Source organism: Dermacentor albipictus, chromosome 1, assembly GCF_038994185.2.
Source record: "Dermacentor albipictus isolate Rhodes 1998 colony chromosome 1, USDA_Dalb.pri_finalv2, whole genome shotgun sequence".
Lineage (NCBI taxonomy): Eukaryota > Metazoa > Arthropoda > Arachnida > Ixodida > Ixodidae > Dermacentor > Dermacentor albipictus.
Window position 1 is genome coordinate 325,201,211 of NC_091821.1, and position 13,748 is coordinate 325,214,958.

Genomic DNA, 13,748 nt, shown 5'->3' on the forward strand with positions numbered 1-13,748 from the left:
AGGGTGCACGTAGAAAAACCGCAGGTGGTCAAATTTAATCCGGAGTCTCAGCACTGAGGGGAGACTCTGAATACACGCAAAATTGTTGCGCGACAGACAGCTCGGGGCACTTTGCGTGTATTCGCGGGCTTCTTTCCCACTCGGAGAAAACACTCTTACGTAGCAGGTATTGAGCAACGGAAAGATGTATCGGGAGTTTTTCACGTTGCTCTATAATTTTCACATTTACAATTTTCATCAAATTATAATATTGAAGAAGCTCGTTAAATAATTAGGCCTAATTATGTAATTAGGTGGAATGCAAAATAAAGATTATCTGAGTATCTTCATGCGACGGAAAACAACGTTACCTTGGTTCTTTCCAGCTACGTGTCTTTGCGCATCTTTAAATCTTAAACCGCTGGGACACCTTGTATACTGAATATGAAATGGAGAAGTGCGGAAGTGCGAATTTAAGACTTCTCGTAATGGAATGAAATGAATATGCCGACATATTCAGAACACGTGCGACGAGCTGCAAAGCTAAAGGGCCGCATAAGAACTTGTTGATGCCAGCATCTCTTTGGAAAGTTTTCGCAATTGATCCTGCCAGCTAAAATGGAGCGCATTCTTCTCGCAGTAATTTTGAGTACAATAGGAGCTCTGGCAGGTGCTACAGTTGTACATATTTGATGCAAGCTCACGAGAATATGCAACGACCAAGCTTGACTCATCTGAAAGAGTTTCTTCTGACTGTGCATAGCGGCCTCGACGGACACATAGGATCGATGATGGCGACGATGCAATCACACCCCCCCCCTCACCCCCCCTTCCAAAAAGAAAGAAAGAAAGAAAGAAAGAAAGAAAGAAAGAAGGAAAGAAAGAAAGAGAAAGAAACCTTCTGCGCGTCTCGCCTTCTATTTCTAATAAACAAAAAAAAACTAGAATTCGAGTAAAAGCAATGCAAGGTATGTTCTCGTTTCCTGGATCCGTAAGCCACTTGGGTTATTGCAAGCATAAATAGTTGATGTCTAGTGGTTATCACCTCGCGAAGAAGTGTTCCACGCACGCTGCAGTGGAGCCCCAGCCATGTCTGCCCAATATAATATTTAGTACTTATGCAATATGGCATTACTTCAGTAACGCCTTCGGGTAGGTAGCAAGAGCTGTCACACATCGCAAGCAGCTGGACAGATGAGCCGCAATCATACGCAATGTGCACTCTAGCTTGCGCTAATACGAGGTAAATGATCGGTATTGCTAATGGGAAGATATAGAAAGGTGAGACGCCTATGCCATGGAGCAGCAGTATCCGGCGTGTGTTGCTTACGCATCTCACATCAGCGAAAGAAAAGAGCCAGATGTTAATTTATGAATGTGGGTCCACTCGCGCTTGTGAGCTAAGCAAGTTTTAATTGAAACTGTGTTGGGAATCTGGCCTTGTTGCTGCCCGCCCTCCCCTCCCGCCGAACGGATATCTGTTACTCGGACACAAAAAGGGGCTATTTAATAAAACTCACATAACGAAATGGATGAGCGCAACGCCGTCTCTCGCAGATATAACAGCCAGCGCTGGCCATTGTCGCCAATCTTCCGCAAGCTCCGTCCGCAAGTGCACAAGCCATTTATACAGGGTGTTTCACGTAACTTGAACCGAGGGTTAAGAGAAAGTGGTTAACCGCAGCTGAATGAAACCAACGACGTATGGTTTGTCGTGATGTGGCGCTCCTTAGAGCACTCTTTATTTCCGCACAATTCATTAATTAACTAAAATCAATTATGCAATACATTTAGCACTCACTTTAGGGTCAAGTGCATTTCGTCACGCGTTAGAGGGGATTCAGAAACGACCAATCCAATTCTTTATGCCAACGTCCATGCTGTCTGGCGATATCTTTGGGCGTTTGAAGAAAGCCTGCGAAATATATGAAATAAGATCACTGCGCTCATGCGCTGTCGTATTGCAGCTCTGTCCCACCTCGCTTCGAGCGAAAGAACCGTGCGCGCGGACCGTGGCGAAGTGAGCGGCCAGGCTCGAGGCATCGGCTTCGCAGTGCGTCAGCATCTTTGGGCGTGGCACAAGGAAAGGAAGCGCCACCATCTCTGATCAGCGATAGGCTCGAAGCACGGTTGAGAGCGCTGCAATCCGATAGCGCACGAACGCAGTGACGTGGTTTTATTTCATATCTCGTGGGCTTTCTTTATCAGTCGTTTCTGAACCTCATCTACAAAGAAGGGTGATGTTTTGGGCTAGTTGGTTTTACATTAGACTGTGTGGTGCAGGGCGAATCGGCACAGGGGACGCAGGAAAAAACGAGGACAAGCACTCACTACCAAACGAAATTTCATTGTCTGACTCAAGGTGTTATATAAAAAAACACAGGAAAACGACAATATATATATATATATATATAATATGGTCTTGTGCGAATAATGACTTCAGGTTATACCTATACAATGTCGTACGCTTGTCGCATCGTTTATGCTCGCTGCCACATAACAGGTTGTTAAAATGGATCAGAGAATGCATTGAAGGTTTCGGCGAAGTTGACTTTCAAAACCGAGCAGGGTTAAGCGCGGGAAACTTCCTCGATCTGGGGCAGTTTAACGTTGAATCCACATACGTGAAATGCAATGACGAAATCGATCTTCAGAACAAAGGAGTGTCTATAGGGTCGCGTATTGCGCCTTTGTTGAGCGACCTGTTCTTGGAAAAATCAGACAGAGACTTGCAGCAACTATTAGCAAGAACTAAGGGCCAGACAATGAAATCTTCCTTACCTCAGTAAGGAAGCCTTCATTGCAGTGAGGCTACCTTATGTCACTCTGAAAGGTTCCTTACTGAGGCGCCCTCGGTGAAGGCTTCCTTGGTGCTTCCTTGGTACTTCCTCAGCATAAGAAGCCAAACAATGAAATCTTCCTTACCTCACTAAGGAAGCCTTCATTGGGGTGAGGCTACCTTATGTCACTCTGAAAGCTTCCTTACTGAGGGGCCCTCGGTGAAGGCTTCCTTGGTGCTTCCTCAGCATAAGGTAGCTCCAAAGCTACCTTCATGCGTCCTTACGCCGCTCCTGGCCCTGAACGAGCGCTTCACCTCACTGCTTAACCACGTGGCATTCGCATGCGCATGCGCACTGTCGCCCACCTGCGGAGAAGCGCGAGCACGGTACGTCTTGCCAGGCATGTTCGTTTCAGTCACGCATGCGGCATGCAAGCATTGCTAGGCGTTGCTAGGCGTTGCAAGACGCCGGCGTGCCAGCGTTGCTGGAGCACATCAAGTTTTGCACTGTAATGCGCAACTTTTTTTTAACTTTAGTAAACGAAACTAGAAGAAAGCGTCCACGCTTCTCTATATTAGCTATTCAATTTAAAGATTGTGCGACGATACAACATTTTTAATAGAATAATGGTGTTCGCGGAAAGATTTGAAGAGATAATCTCGAACCCAGGCACGCTGAAACCGCTCCTTAGGTGAGGACAGGTGAAGGGAGCTTTCAGAGTACGCTTGCTTCCTCCATCGGTCCTTCGCTGTAAGGAGGCCTCACGTAAGGTTAGGAAGCGCTCGAAGGAAAGGAACTAGGGGTGTGCGAATATTCGGAATTTCGAATACGAATCGAATATTTTCCATATTCGAAGCGCATTCGATTCGAGAAATGCATGTTCGGAAATTCACGAATATCCGAGGACGGCCGAATAACGGTGGAAACGGCGAATATTCGGATAGACTGCGAATAATTGAGCAATTAACCAATTGTATGCTTGCTCCGCATTCTCCTAAGAACATGTTTATTAACTGAGAACTTCGCATGATCCGCTCATTATGTGTATGCTCTGTTTCAGTCTATCTGCTTCAGGCATTTGAGACATGATCAGTTTCGGTTTCTTTTTCACCAAGCTTTATAATTCCAATTATTTTGGAATGTCCCATTGCCTTGAAGGTTGCAAAGGCAACTCAGGGTTGCCTTTGCAACCCTGAGTTGCCATTATCTGTATGCTCTGTTTCAGTCTATCTGCTTCAGGCATTTGAGACATGATCAGTTTCGGTTTCTTTTTCACCAAGCTTTATAATTCCAATTAATTTTGGAATGCCCCATTGCCTTGAAGGTTGCAAAGGCAACTCAAGGTTTGCTAACATTGATTCAACATGTATCAAGGCTCTTTGTGCGGAGTGGAAATTTGATGAAGTGGCCAGCCTAGGCATGTTTCTTGATCCGCGCTTTATGGCCACAGTTCATCAGGCATCTGGTCAGATGATCTGGCTGAAAAACCTTGTGACAAGGGAGCTCCAGGAAGCCGTCGTGGAACACCGTGGGGACACCGCCGTGCCAGCGTCGACTTCGTGTCCACTGGTGGCATCGAGTGTATGGAATGCTTTTGACGATCTAGTGATGAACAAAGAGAAGACACATTTGGCATCTCCCCCTGAGAGGGAAGTTACAGACTACGTGCAAAAGCCTCTTCTGGAAAGGGGCATGAATCCTTGTGAGTGGTGGCAGTCCATTGGCCGCTTCAGGTACCCGCTTTTAAGTGCACTTGCCCGGAAGTACTTGGCGATCCCTGCCACTTCAGTTCCTAGTGAAAGAGTCTTTTCTACCGGTAGAAATGTGACAGTGCATAGAGAGCGTTTACTTTCTGGCCATATTGAGCAGTTAATTTTCCTTCACGACAATCTGTAACAAGCGTTTTACCTGAATGAGGGCATTACCTGAGTCCATTATCTATAATTGAGTACCTCTTTAATTTGAAGCAACCTTGTAAAATGCAATGTTATTTTTAAAAGGGTAATAAAGCTATTGTTACCTCTCTTGCAATTTTTTAATACTACACATGTATTCGATATTCGATTCGATATTCAAAGAGAGTTCTTCGCCTTATTCGTATTCGATTCGTAATCGAAAATTTCAATATTCGCACACCCCTAAAAGGAACGTTTTATTGTTTGGGCCAAGCTACCTTCATGCGTCCTTACGCCGCTCCTGGCCCTGAACGAGCGCTTCGCCTCACTGCTTAACCACGTGACGTTTGCTTGCGCGTGCGTGCTGTCGCCCACCTTCGGAGAAGCGCGAGCACGGTACGTTTTGCCAGGCACGTTCGTTTCAGTCACGCGTGCGGCATGGAAGCGTTGCTAGGCGTTGCACGACGCCGGCGTGCCAGCGTTGCTGGAGCACATCAAGTTTCGCACTCTAATGCACTGCTTCTTTAGATTTAGTAAACAAAACTAAAAAATAGCGTCCACGCTTCTCTATATTGGCTCATCAACTTAGAGATTGTGCGACGATACAACCTTTTTTATTGAATAGGGGTGTTCTGGTGTTCGCCTAAAGCTTTTAAGAGATAATCTCGAACCCAGGCATGGCGGCAACCACTCCTTACGTGAGGACGGGTGAAGGGAGCTTTCAGAGTATGCTTGCTTCCTCCATCGGTCCTTCGCTGTAAGGAGGCCTCACGTAAGGTTAGGAAGCGCTCGAAGGAAAGGAACGTTTCATTGTTTGGGCCTAAGGCTTTCAGAACCTTCAAATACATGGACGACTTTTCGGTAGTTTTACAGTGTGGTGTCTCCGAGTTGTTTTCCGCTTCATCACGACTGGTCGGTACACTTGAAGAATGTCTAACCTCCCGCGGTCTTAACATACGAAATGCCACAAGATGATTCCATCCATTTCCTCTACCTCGAGCTTGTTTTTTCTAATGATTATGTTTGTTGGACATATGAAACCCGTACGCACAAACCACTCCTGCCCTTCTCATCAGCATACAGTAAACTAACAAAGAGAGCTATTGTTCAGGCTTGCTCCTCTAATGCATTAGACCGGTCCTGCCACCACAGACTAAATTGCAGTTTTCAAGCACAAGTTACACGCCTGAAGGACTCAGGCTATCCTGACAGATTACTCATCTCAGTCAGTAGCTGAGGCAATCTGCAGGAGAAGGAAACACAACAGCAAAGCCATCGTCACTGAAGAGTAGCCCAAAGAAAAGGACCGTAAAGTCGCGTCGATTCGCTTCAGGAATCAAATCGCCCATCGTCTTAAAGAAATCGGTGAGCGAGTTGGCTGGCGTACGTGTTGTGTTTTATGCCCCGCACAAGCTTTGTTCGTTATCAAGGAAAAGCACCCCTATCAAGAAACAAAAAGCCCATTGTGAAGTCAGGCACCGCAACGTTTACGTGGATTGTGTGCAGGGGGTTGTGCACAGAATCCCCTTGAAGTTCGGTGCATGCTACGTGGGTCGGACAGGCAGGTATCCGAACGATCCTCTGCGTGAACATGCGAATAATTTTAAGAATGGAAAACAAGGATTTTTAGCCCTGCATTGCATGCATGCGGATGTAGTGTTTGGAAAAAGAAAAGTGATATTCGCACACACGGACGATCAAACGCGCATCATCGTTGAATCGACTAGTATGGGACGTGAATTATACCCATGCATAAGTAAGCCATCCTTGACCTTATCACGAATGGAGTTGGCATGCTTAGACAATGGCAGCGCGACAAGTGAGCGGTGATGGCATCTTTATATTTCATATTTTATTGTTATATATATATATATATATATATATATATATATATATATATATATATATAAATATATATATATATATATATATATATATATATATATATATATATATATATCGGTCGTTTTTCTCCCTGTTTTTATTTTCCTTTTACATAACACCTTGTATCAGACAGTAAAGTTTCAGTTGCAGTAAGCACTTGTCTTTGTTTTTTCCTGTGTCCCCTGTACCGCTCCGCGCTGCAGGAGGTTTGCTTCAGGAGGAAGCACGCCTTCCCGTGTTATCTGCGCTGGCAGGGCACCGAAGAAGCGTAAGCTTGACGAAATGAAGAAGCGGAGTAGGAACGCTGAACGACAATGAGATTATCGTAGTCGGCAGAAGGAACAACGAGAACGGCGACAGGAACTAGGAGGTAATCAACAGCAAGAAGGAGGAAATGAGGTTTCGAGAAGGGGATCGGAAAGGACGTTATAGTGCGATGCTCGATGAACAAAAATGCTACATAAATTCTGAGAACTGTCTGCTAATGCGTAAGCACTCTTTGGCCCAGGAGAAAGCAATATGTAGACATATATAAGCAAGCAATAGAGCAAGCAAAAGCAAAGTAACAGCCGAGCCAAAGAATGCTTACCCTTTGGTAGGGAATTCTCAGAACTTCTGTAGCATTTCTATTGCAATGTATTTCTTCATTTCTTCTTTTTGTTTCAAATGTAGCACCCGCTTCTTGGGCCATCCCCTACTGCAGGTATTGCAATAGTATGAAGATTACCGTCATCATCGACACCCGGTGATCATCTCAAAATAGCTGTTGGCGTTGGCACGACAGAAGTATACGTGCGATCGTACTCTATTAGTTTGAAAAGCAGGTGTGGATAGACTAGAGAGATATGTTTCACTGAAGAAATTCTGCTCTTAATTACGTGTATTTGTGGAAATGAGGATATTTAAGTATAATTTGTTTTAGCGCTGAGTAATTCCATAGAAAACAGGGCCACCAGCGTTGACATCTACAAGGGTAGTAAAGGTGATAATGCGGTCCAGCGTGCCAGCTAGACTGCAGCGGCACTCGGCCAGCAGTCATGATTAGGAAAATCATGGAGGGTTGGCAAAGAAAGATTCGCTTTAATATTTGCTTAATAATTGTTTGGATATCAAGAAAAAAAATTCCATCGTGGTCTTTAGACCTATACTCGGAAGTGATAAACAATGCTCGGTGACAGACACTGTCGACGAAAATGCAGCGAGCTGCGAGTGCAGTAGTTCTGCTATTACTATATTCTCACTACTCCGTCAACAATAATTATGAACCTACTGTCCATAACGTGTTTCCTTCAGTTGTTAATTCTTTGCGAGGAATGCACAAAATTTGATAGCAGCACGCCTTATTTTTAAAGTCGTACATCTCACTCGCAGGCAATATCCACAAGCTCCACGCTGATCAGCCAGTAATAAGAAGCCTTTCCCGAACTGCAGTGACTATACGATCGAGTATTGAACCTGCCACTCTGGGGCCAACGTAGCAGTAATATGAGCCCGAGAGATCCGCTGCTACATTTGTTTGTACCTTACTTGCGCGCGGTAATACTTGCACCGAAAGCCAGTGATGTGTATGAGCGGCTGCCTGTCAGCGATATAATTACCCGTGCTGATTTCGTTATGATCAGCGTGAAACCAATCAACCGTCCATCGACCCGTTTACACGTCTCCCCCCCATTAAGAAAGTTGGTTACGAAACGGAAGCTGCGAAGCGCTCTGTATGCAAGCACAGACACCAAAGGCTTAGTCACGTCAAAGATGAGATGTTACTTTTTGTACCTTCACAGCGTTTGTTCACCGGAAAAATGGCAGCTTGCATTAACTAAGATAATTGTGCTCACGGAATAAATGAAGGTTTCTTCATTTTTAGTTTTTTTTTGTGTGTGAGGACAGTCTGGGATGACTTTATTAGGGAAGCTATCAAATACTTCACTGCTTCCTTCCACACTCGGTTTCTACTTAAGCAATGTAGATGCCTAGAAGAGTTACAAACAAAGAGTTGTGTTTTGCCTTATTTCTTATTTTCTATATCTTATTGTACATATGCACTTCTTAGAAACACATTTTACGCATAGAGATTATGAACCGTACGTGTCATTGGTTGAGTATTACGGCGAAATTCCAAATTGCAAACTACAATTCGCTGGGGGTAATGACACGTGGCGCAGATACTTTTTTGTGCTTTTAGATTTTTTTTGTAACGTTTCTATAAGGCAGTGCTTTCTCGCATTTTATTCGTGCCAGAACTTAGAAACCTTTAATAGAGCCATTCTCTCGAAATAGTAGTTGTGTAAGATGGCGTTTTGCTGGCATCACGGAGGGGAATTTTACCTTTGTACTTTGGCTTCTAGAGCTCTATAACTCAGGATTTGCAATAAATAATAGGCACCTTCGTAATGTTTTTAAGGTTGCCCCACATTCAGCGCTGATTGGTTTGCGTCATAGAGTTTCTAAATAAGTACCCCAGAGGGAAATGTGGCACTAGTGTCTACGGGGGATCTTCTGAGCGTTGCTTCAACCTACATGGGAATGATAGGATGTACAGGCTTCGGATTGACTTCGATCTTTAGACTAGGGGCATTTGCTTGCGGTGCAGTAAACGAAGCTATACTAAGATATTTTCGCGTAAAACAAATTTTATTTCTGCAGTATCTTATATAATGCACAATGCATTACATAAACTTTGTATGACTTTGAGATTGAAGCACGGTTTGCCACAAGCACACACCAGGGTATGCATTGTTTTGCAATTCTGTTCCCGATTTAGCGCCAGCGAATAATTTTTTTTACGACAGCCATAACAACCATGCATTACTTATATAAATATACTTGTCAAGTATTTATGGAAATAGAAATGTATTGTGAGAAAGTGTTGGGCCTTTGAAAGGAATGCTACTAGTGTCGTCTGCTACCACGCCTGCTCGCAGAGAACGCGAGGCTTTTCTCGCAGACGACAGGCACTTGCGAGCTCTCTCGCTATTTCGAAAGGCTGCATCGGCTGTCACGACTGCTGAACGTCTTCAAGTACATTTAAACGCATCTATGGCAGTGATAGCTGGCACGCTTGTGGCCTCCTACGAGTATACTTCACTATATTTTATATCGACGTACCGCTTATTCTGAAGCGTGCGCCAGCAACTGTTATGGCGTGGCTTTGCTTTTACCCATTTTGCGACAGCAGACTACAGCCAGAAAGCAGCAACATTTCCTACCACAAGTAAGTTTGTGTTCTCAAACGCCCTGAAACATACATTTCAATGAGCACACGAGCAATGCATAATGAAGCCTTCAATTAAATTTTATTGCCAAGCCGCTAGAAGTACGTACTGTCTATGTAGTAAACAAAATGCGTTATGCAAGCAGTCAGCCATCTTTCGATTGCACTCTGCATCACTGGTAGAAACTATTACTAGCAGGTTATTAAAAACACTGCACACGTGTGCAGTTAAATTTTACAGCTTTAAGGCTTGCACTGCAAATATAAGCATGTACAAGAAGGCAAAGAGCTGTAGCAAAACAGTAAGTTGCATCTACATACTGGCCACTCAAAGAGTGACTGAACGAAACATGTTACGTGCAGCGGAAAGAGACAGGGAGAGAGCAGTGCGGGTGCAAATGGAGAAAGCCGATATTCTATTTGACATTAAGAGAAAATAATCGAGCTGGGCAGGCTATGTAATGCATAGGGCATATAACCGGTAAACTCGGTAAACCCGGTGGACCGGTAAACGCCGGCCCGATCAGTCATCCCAGAGGAAAGCACCAGTAGATGCACAATCACGACGCATTTTAATGTCTTAACACGGGCAAACACGTCAACACAACAGAACGAACACTTATGTTTTGTCCTGTCGCCTTTCTTGTGTTCGTCGGGTTGATTCCACACTGATATATCTTTGCAGTGTGTTTGCATGAGGTTGCCGTTCTTAACACTTAATCGGTGCTGTCGTGGCCTAGTGTTAAAAAAAGTGCCCGCTTGCCACAGACAAGCGGAAGTGAATGGACAACGCCAGAAATGGAAACGTTAGCACACTTGCTGACATTCATATTCGCACTGAGTATAGTAGACCCTTACATAAGAGAAGCAGGTTCAGATCGGGCCCCGCACCAACGAGAAGTCGTGCCCGAGTCCTCATTGAGCCTGAAACTATGGGCTAGGCATGCTCCATTATTTATGCGGCAACGCTGAGATAATGCGAGACTCATGTGGCAGTCCGTAGCAATAGCGGTGGCACTGATGCGAGTGCTGGCAGCGCTGTTGTTGGTTTGATTTCAGTGAAACCAGAGTCAAGGCTGCGTCGCTTCTGAACCTTTCTCCATTTTCCTTTGTTTGAGAATACTCATCCGGTAAATCTGTTGCTCGGCAAATAGGAGCGTGAGGTCAATGACAGTTAAGTAAAGGACGCACCAAGTATGCGTAGCGCCTCTCTACGGTTTCTCGCGTGGAGTCCACGCTCGGGTAGGCGACAACGTGGCGGATAACGCTGAGCCTGCGCAGCGCCCTGTCGCGCGTGTCGGCGTCCATCCAGTCGAAGTAGCGCGCCATCGAGTCGTGCACGTCTGTAAGGAGGCCCCACGTGGTGTTCCAGTCGTCTGGGCTAACGCTCTGCTCAGTGAGGAACCAGTTGAGCGGGTACGTGGCCATGTCGGACACCAGCTGCAGGCAGTGGTACACGGCCTGCGGACGCAAAAGTAGACAAGGAGTGCGCGTGACTTACGCTGCCCACGAACGGCGTTTGCTCGAAGGTGACAAGAGCGTGTCGACAAATATAACTTTGCCGGGATGGAATTCACCTGAGAGGTACACGCAAACGCGAGCCTGTCCAGCGGAGTTCGCGACGATGACAGTTCAACTGACCCACTAGCAACCGTTGCTGTAAGAGGTACCCGCCGGCAAAGTTCTTGCCAAGTGTTCGAAAATGGCATTGTCCCAACTACTGCCTTTACTCGTTGATACCGCGTCCACTGTCGCACAAAAAAGCACTTAGTAATTATCTGAGAGAGAAATCTGCATGCAGTCCTTCAATATAACTGATAGCCTGCATTTCAAGATATGTTTGTAGTAAAACAGGGGAAAAAAATGTTTTACAACTTTTCTCGTGTATCAAAAAAAAAAAGGCTGTATCGCGAAGTGGTTTTACAAATTTCACTGTAAAATCGGCATGGTATAACAATGTCAGACAAGTACCACATCTTTTACGCCGTATTGCATGTAAAATGGGACACGCACGCTTGTGATGAAGGTTACACCAAGGGCCTGTAAAACGTACGGTGTTTGAAGGAAGCAGCGGCTGTACGCGCCCGGCGTGTGTACTACATGCGCACCTTCGTCAAGTGGTGCCCTCTTTGAAGCTTATAAATCACAACGCTGCACATTGTACACTAGTCTGCAGCGCATAAGTTTAACAAATATCCACGTTGAGCTCTGTAGTGGACAACGTTATGATTGCTTTGGGTCTCATATTGTACAAACGGTCGAATACGCTAGGAACTACATTCATTGCGCAGTGAGAAAGGACTTCGGCGTGGGCCAGCTCGCCTCTTTCTCAGTTTGCCTTTTGGTGGCCTGCGGTACTGTTGCCGCTCTTGGGCACGCTGATCGTGGAGCAACGCGTGTTGTCCTAATTTGTGCTCGTTAAAGGAAGGCGCAACCTCTCTCACCGGGGTTTCAGGCAAGTCAGAGCTGTTAAGCACCTTGCGTGTATACGCATGTCTCATAGCTTTATTGTGCAGGTCGGCGTATTCTAGCCATTGATTTCAGTAATCATTACAAGTCATTTCTGTCATTACTGGTCATTACTAAGTATTGTTAGTCATTTCTAATCTATTGTAGTCGTTACAATTAGTCGTTAGACATATTGGTCATATCGTAGTCATTAGTAGTCATTACAAGTTATTTCAGTCATTATTAGTCATTACTAAGCGTGTTTAGTAATTGATAATCAGTTGTCATCACAAGTTGTCGTTAGACATATCGGTCATTTCATAGTCATAACTAGTCATTACAAGTCATTTCAGTCATTATTAGTCATACTGCTCACTAGAAATCATTTTTAGTCATTTGTAATACATTGCCGTCATTACAAGCCGTCGTTAAACGTATGGTCATTTCGTAGTGATTAGTAGTAATTATATAAGTTATTAGTAGTAATATTACTCATTACTACTCATTACTAAACATTTATAATCATTTATAATCAATTGTGGTCGTTACAAGTTGTCGTTAGACATATTGGTCAGTCAACTGCCATCATTACTAGTCATTACAAGTAATTATTAGTAATTATTATACAATACTAGTATTTATTAACCTCTACCAATCTCTATCATAACGTTATCATTCACTAACTGTCGCCATCAATCATTTTTCATTCTTTAATCTGTCTTTAATCTGTCTTCACATGGCGTGATGACGCTTCGGCGGACACTCCGGCGGTCGGGTCTGCTGACACAAACTTCACCATGAACCTAGAAGGGCTTTCGCCTTAAAACTGCCGCCACTTGATTAATGGCCCTGATGCTACATTTATGCCTTTCAGTGAGTCGTCACGCAGGTTTCTGGATTACCACGCTATCTCTACATTTGCCCTTTCTCTCTTTCTGCGTGCAATCATGAACTCCTGTCTCTTATCTGCGATATTTCACCAGCTGAAGTGTGTCGAACAATGATTGACGCGTACCTCGCACAAAAGGTGGCCACCGTCTGTTCTTATAGTTTTCGTGAGACCAAGATGGGGGAAAAACCAAGACGAAACTGGGAAAAAGTATGCAAACAGGCATGAACGAGCGATGTTAGAAACCAGAACGACGTTCTTCCTTTACGTCGGGAACACGGCGCCAATTGGTGTTGATATCCAACCTGGGAGAACGTTGTTCCACCCGCTCGCACGTTGTAGTTTCTGCTGAGTATATTTGGGGGCCGGGCAGAACCGCTTGCTTTGCCTATTTATAATCTGTTGGGCGACGATTCATTTGCTATCATTAGGAGGAGGCGTAGAGTAATACTGTTAATGCTGCTAATCGATTTATTGCATTTGTACGGCACTTGTTTTATTATCTTGTTTTCAATTTGTATGCTGAAAATAGTCAGCCATACCATCAGTAGTAAAACTTTTAAACACCCCGAAAATGGTGACTGGAATGCATTTTAAACGCTATTTGACGGCGGAGTGGCTCGGTACTAGCTATTACACTTCGCTAGCCTGCTCACTGGCTT

The 13,748-nt window shown here is 44.6% G+C and overlaps 1 protein-coding gene across 3 annotated transcripts in view; it reads right to left on the minus strand.

Annotated features, from left to right (window-relative positions):
• The window catches only part of LOC135909143 (phosphate-regulating neutral endopeptidase PHEX-like), a 220,270-nt gene that overhangs the window by 47,352 nt on the left and 159,170 nt on the right, over window positions 1-13,748 (minus strand). For all 3 annotated transcript variants that reach the window (XM_065440968.1, XM_065440978.1, XM_065440985.1), the window contains one exon: window positions 10,941-11,210. In XM_065440968.1, coding sequence (XP_065297040.1) covers window positions 10,941-11,210 — 270 coding nt within the window. The remainder of the gene's footprint in view (window positions 1-10,940; window positions 11,211-13,748) is intronic.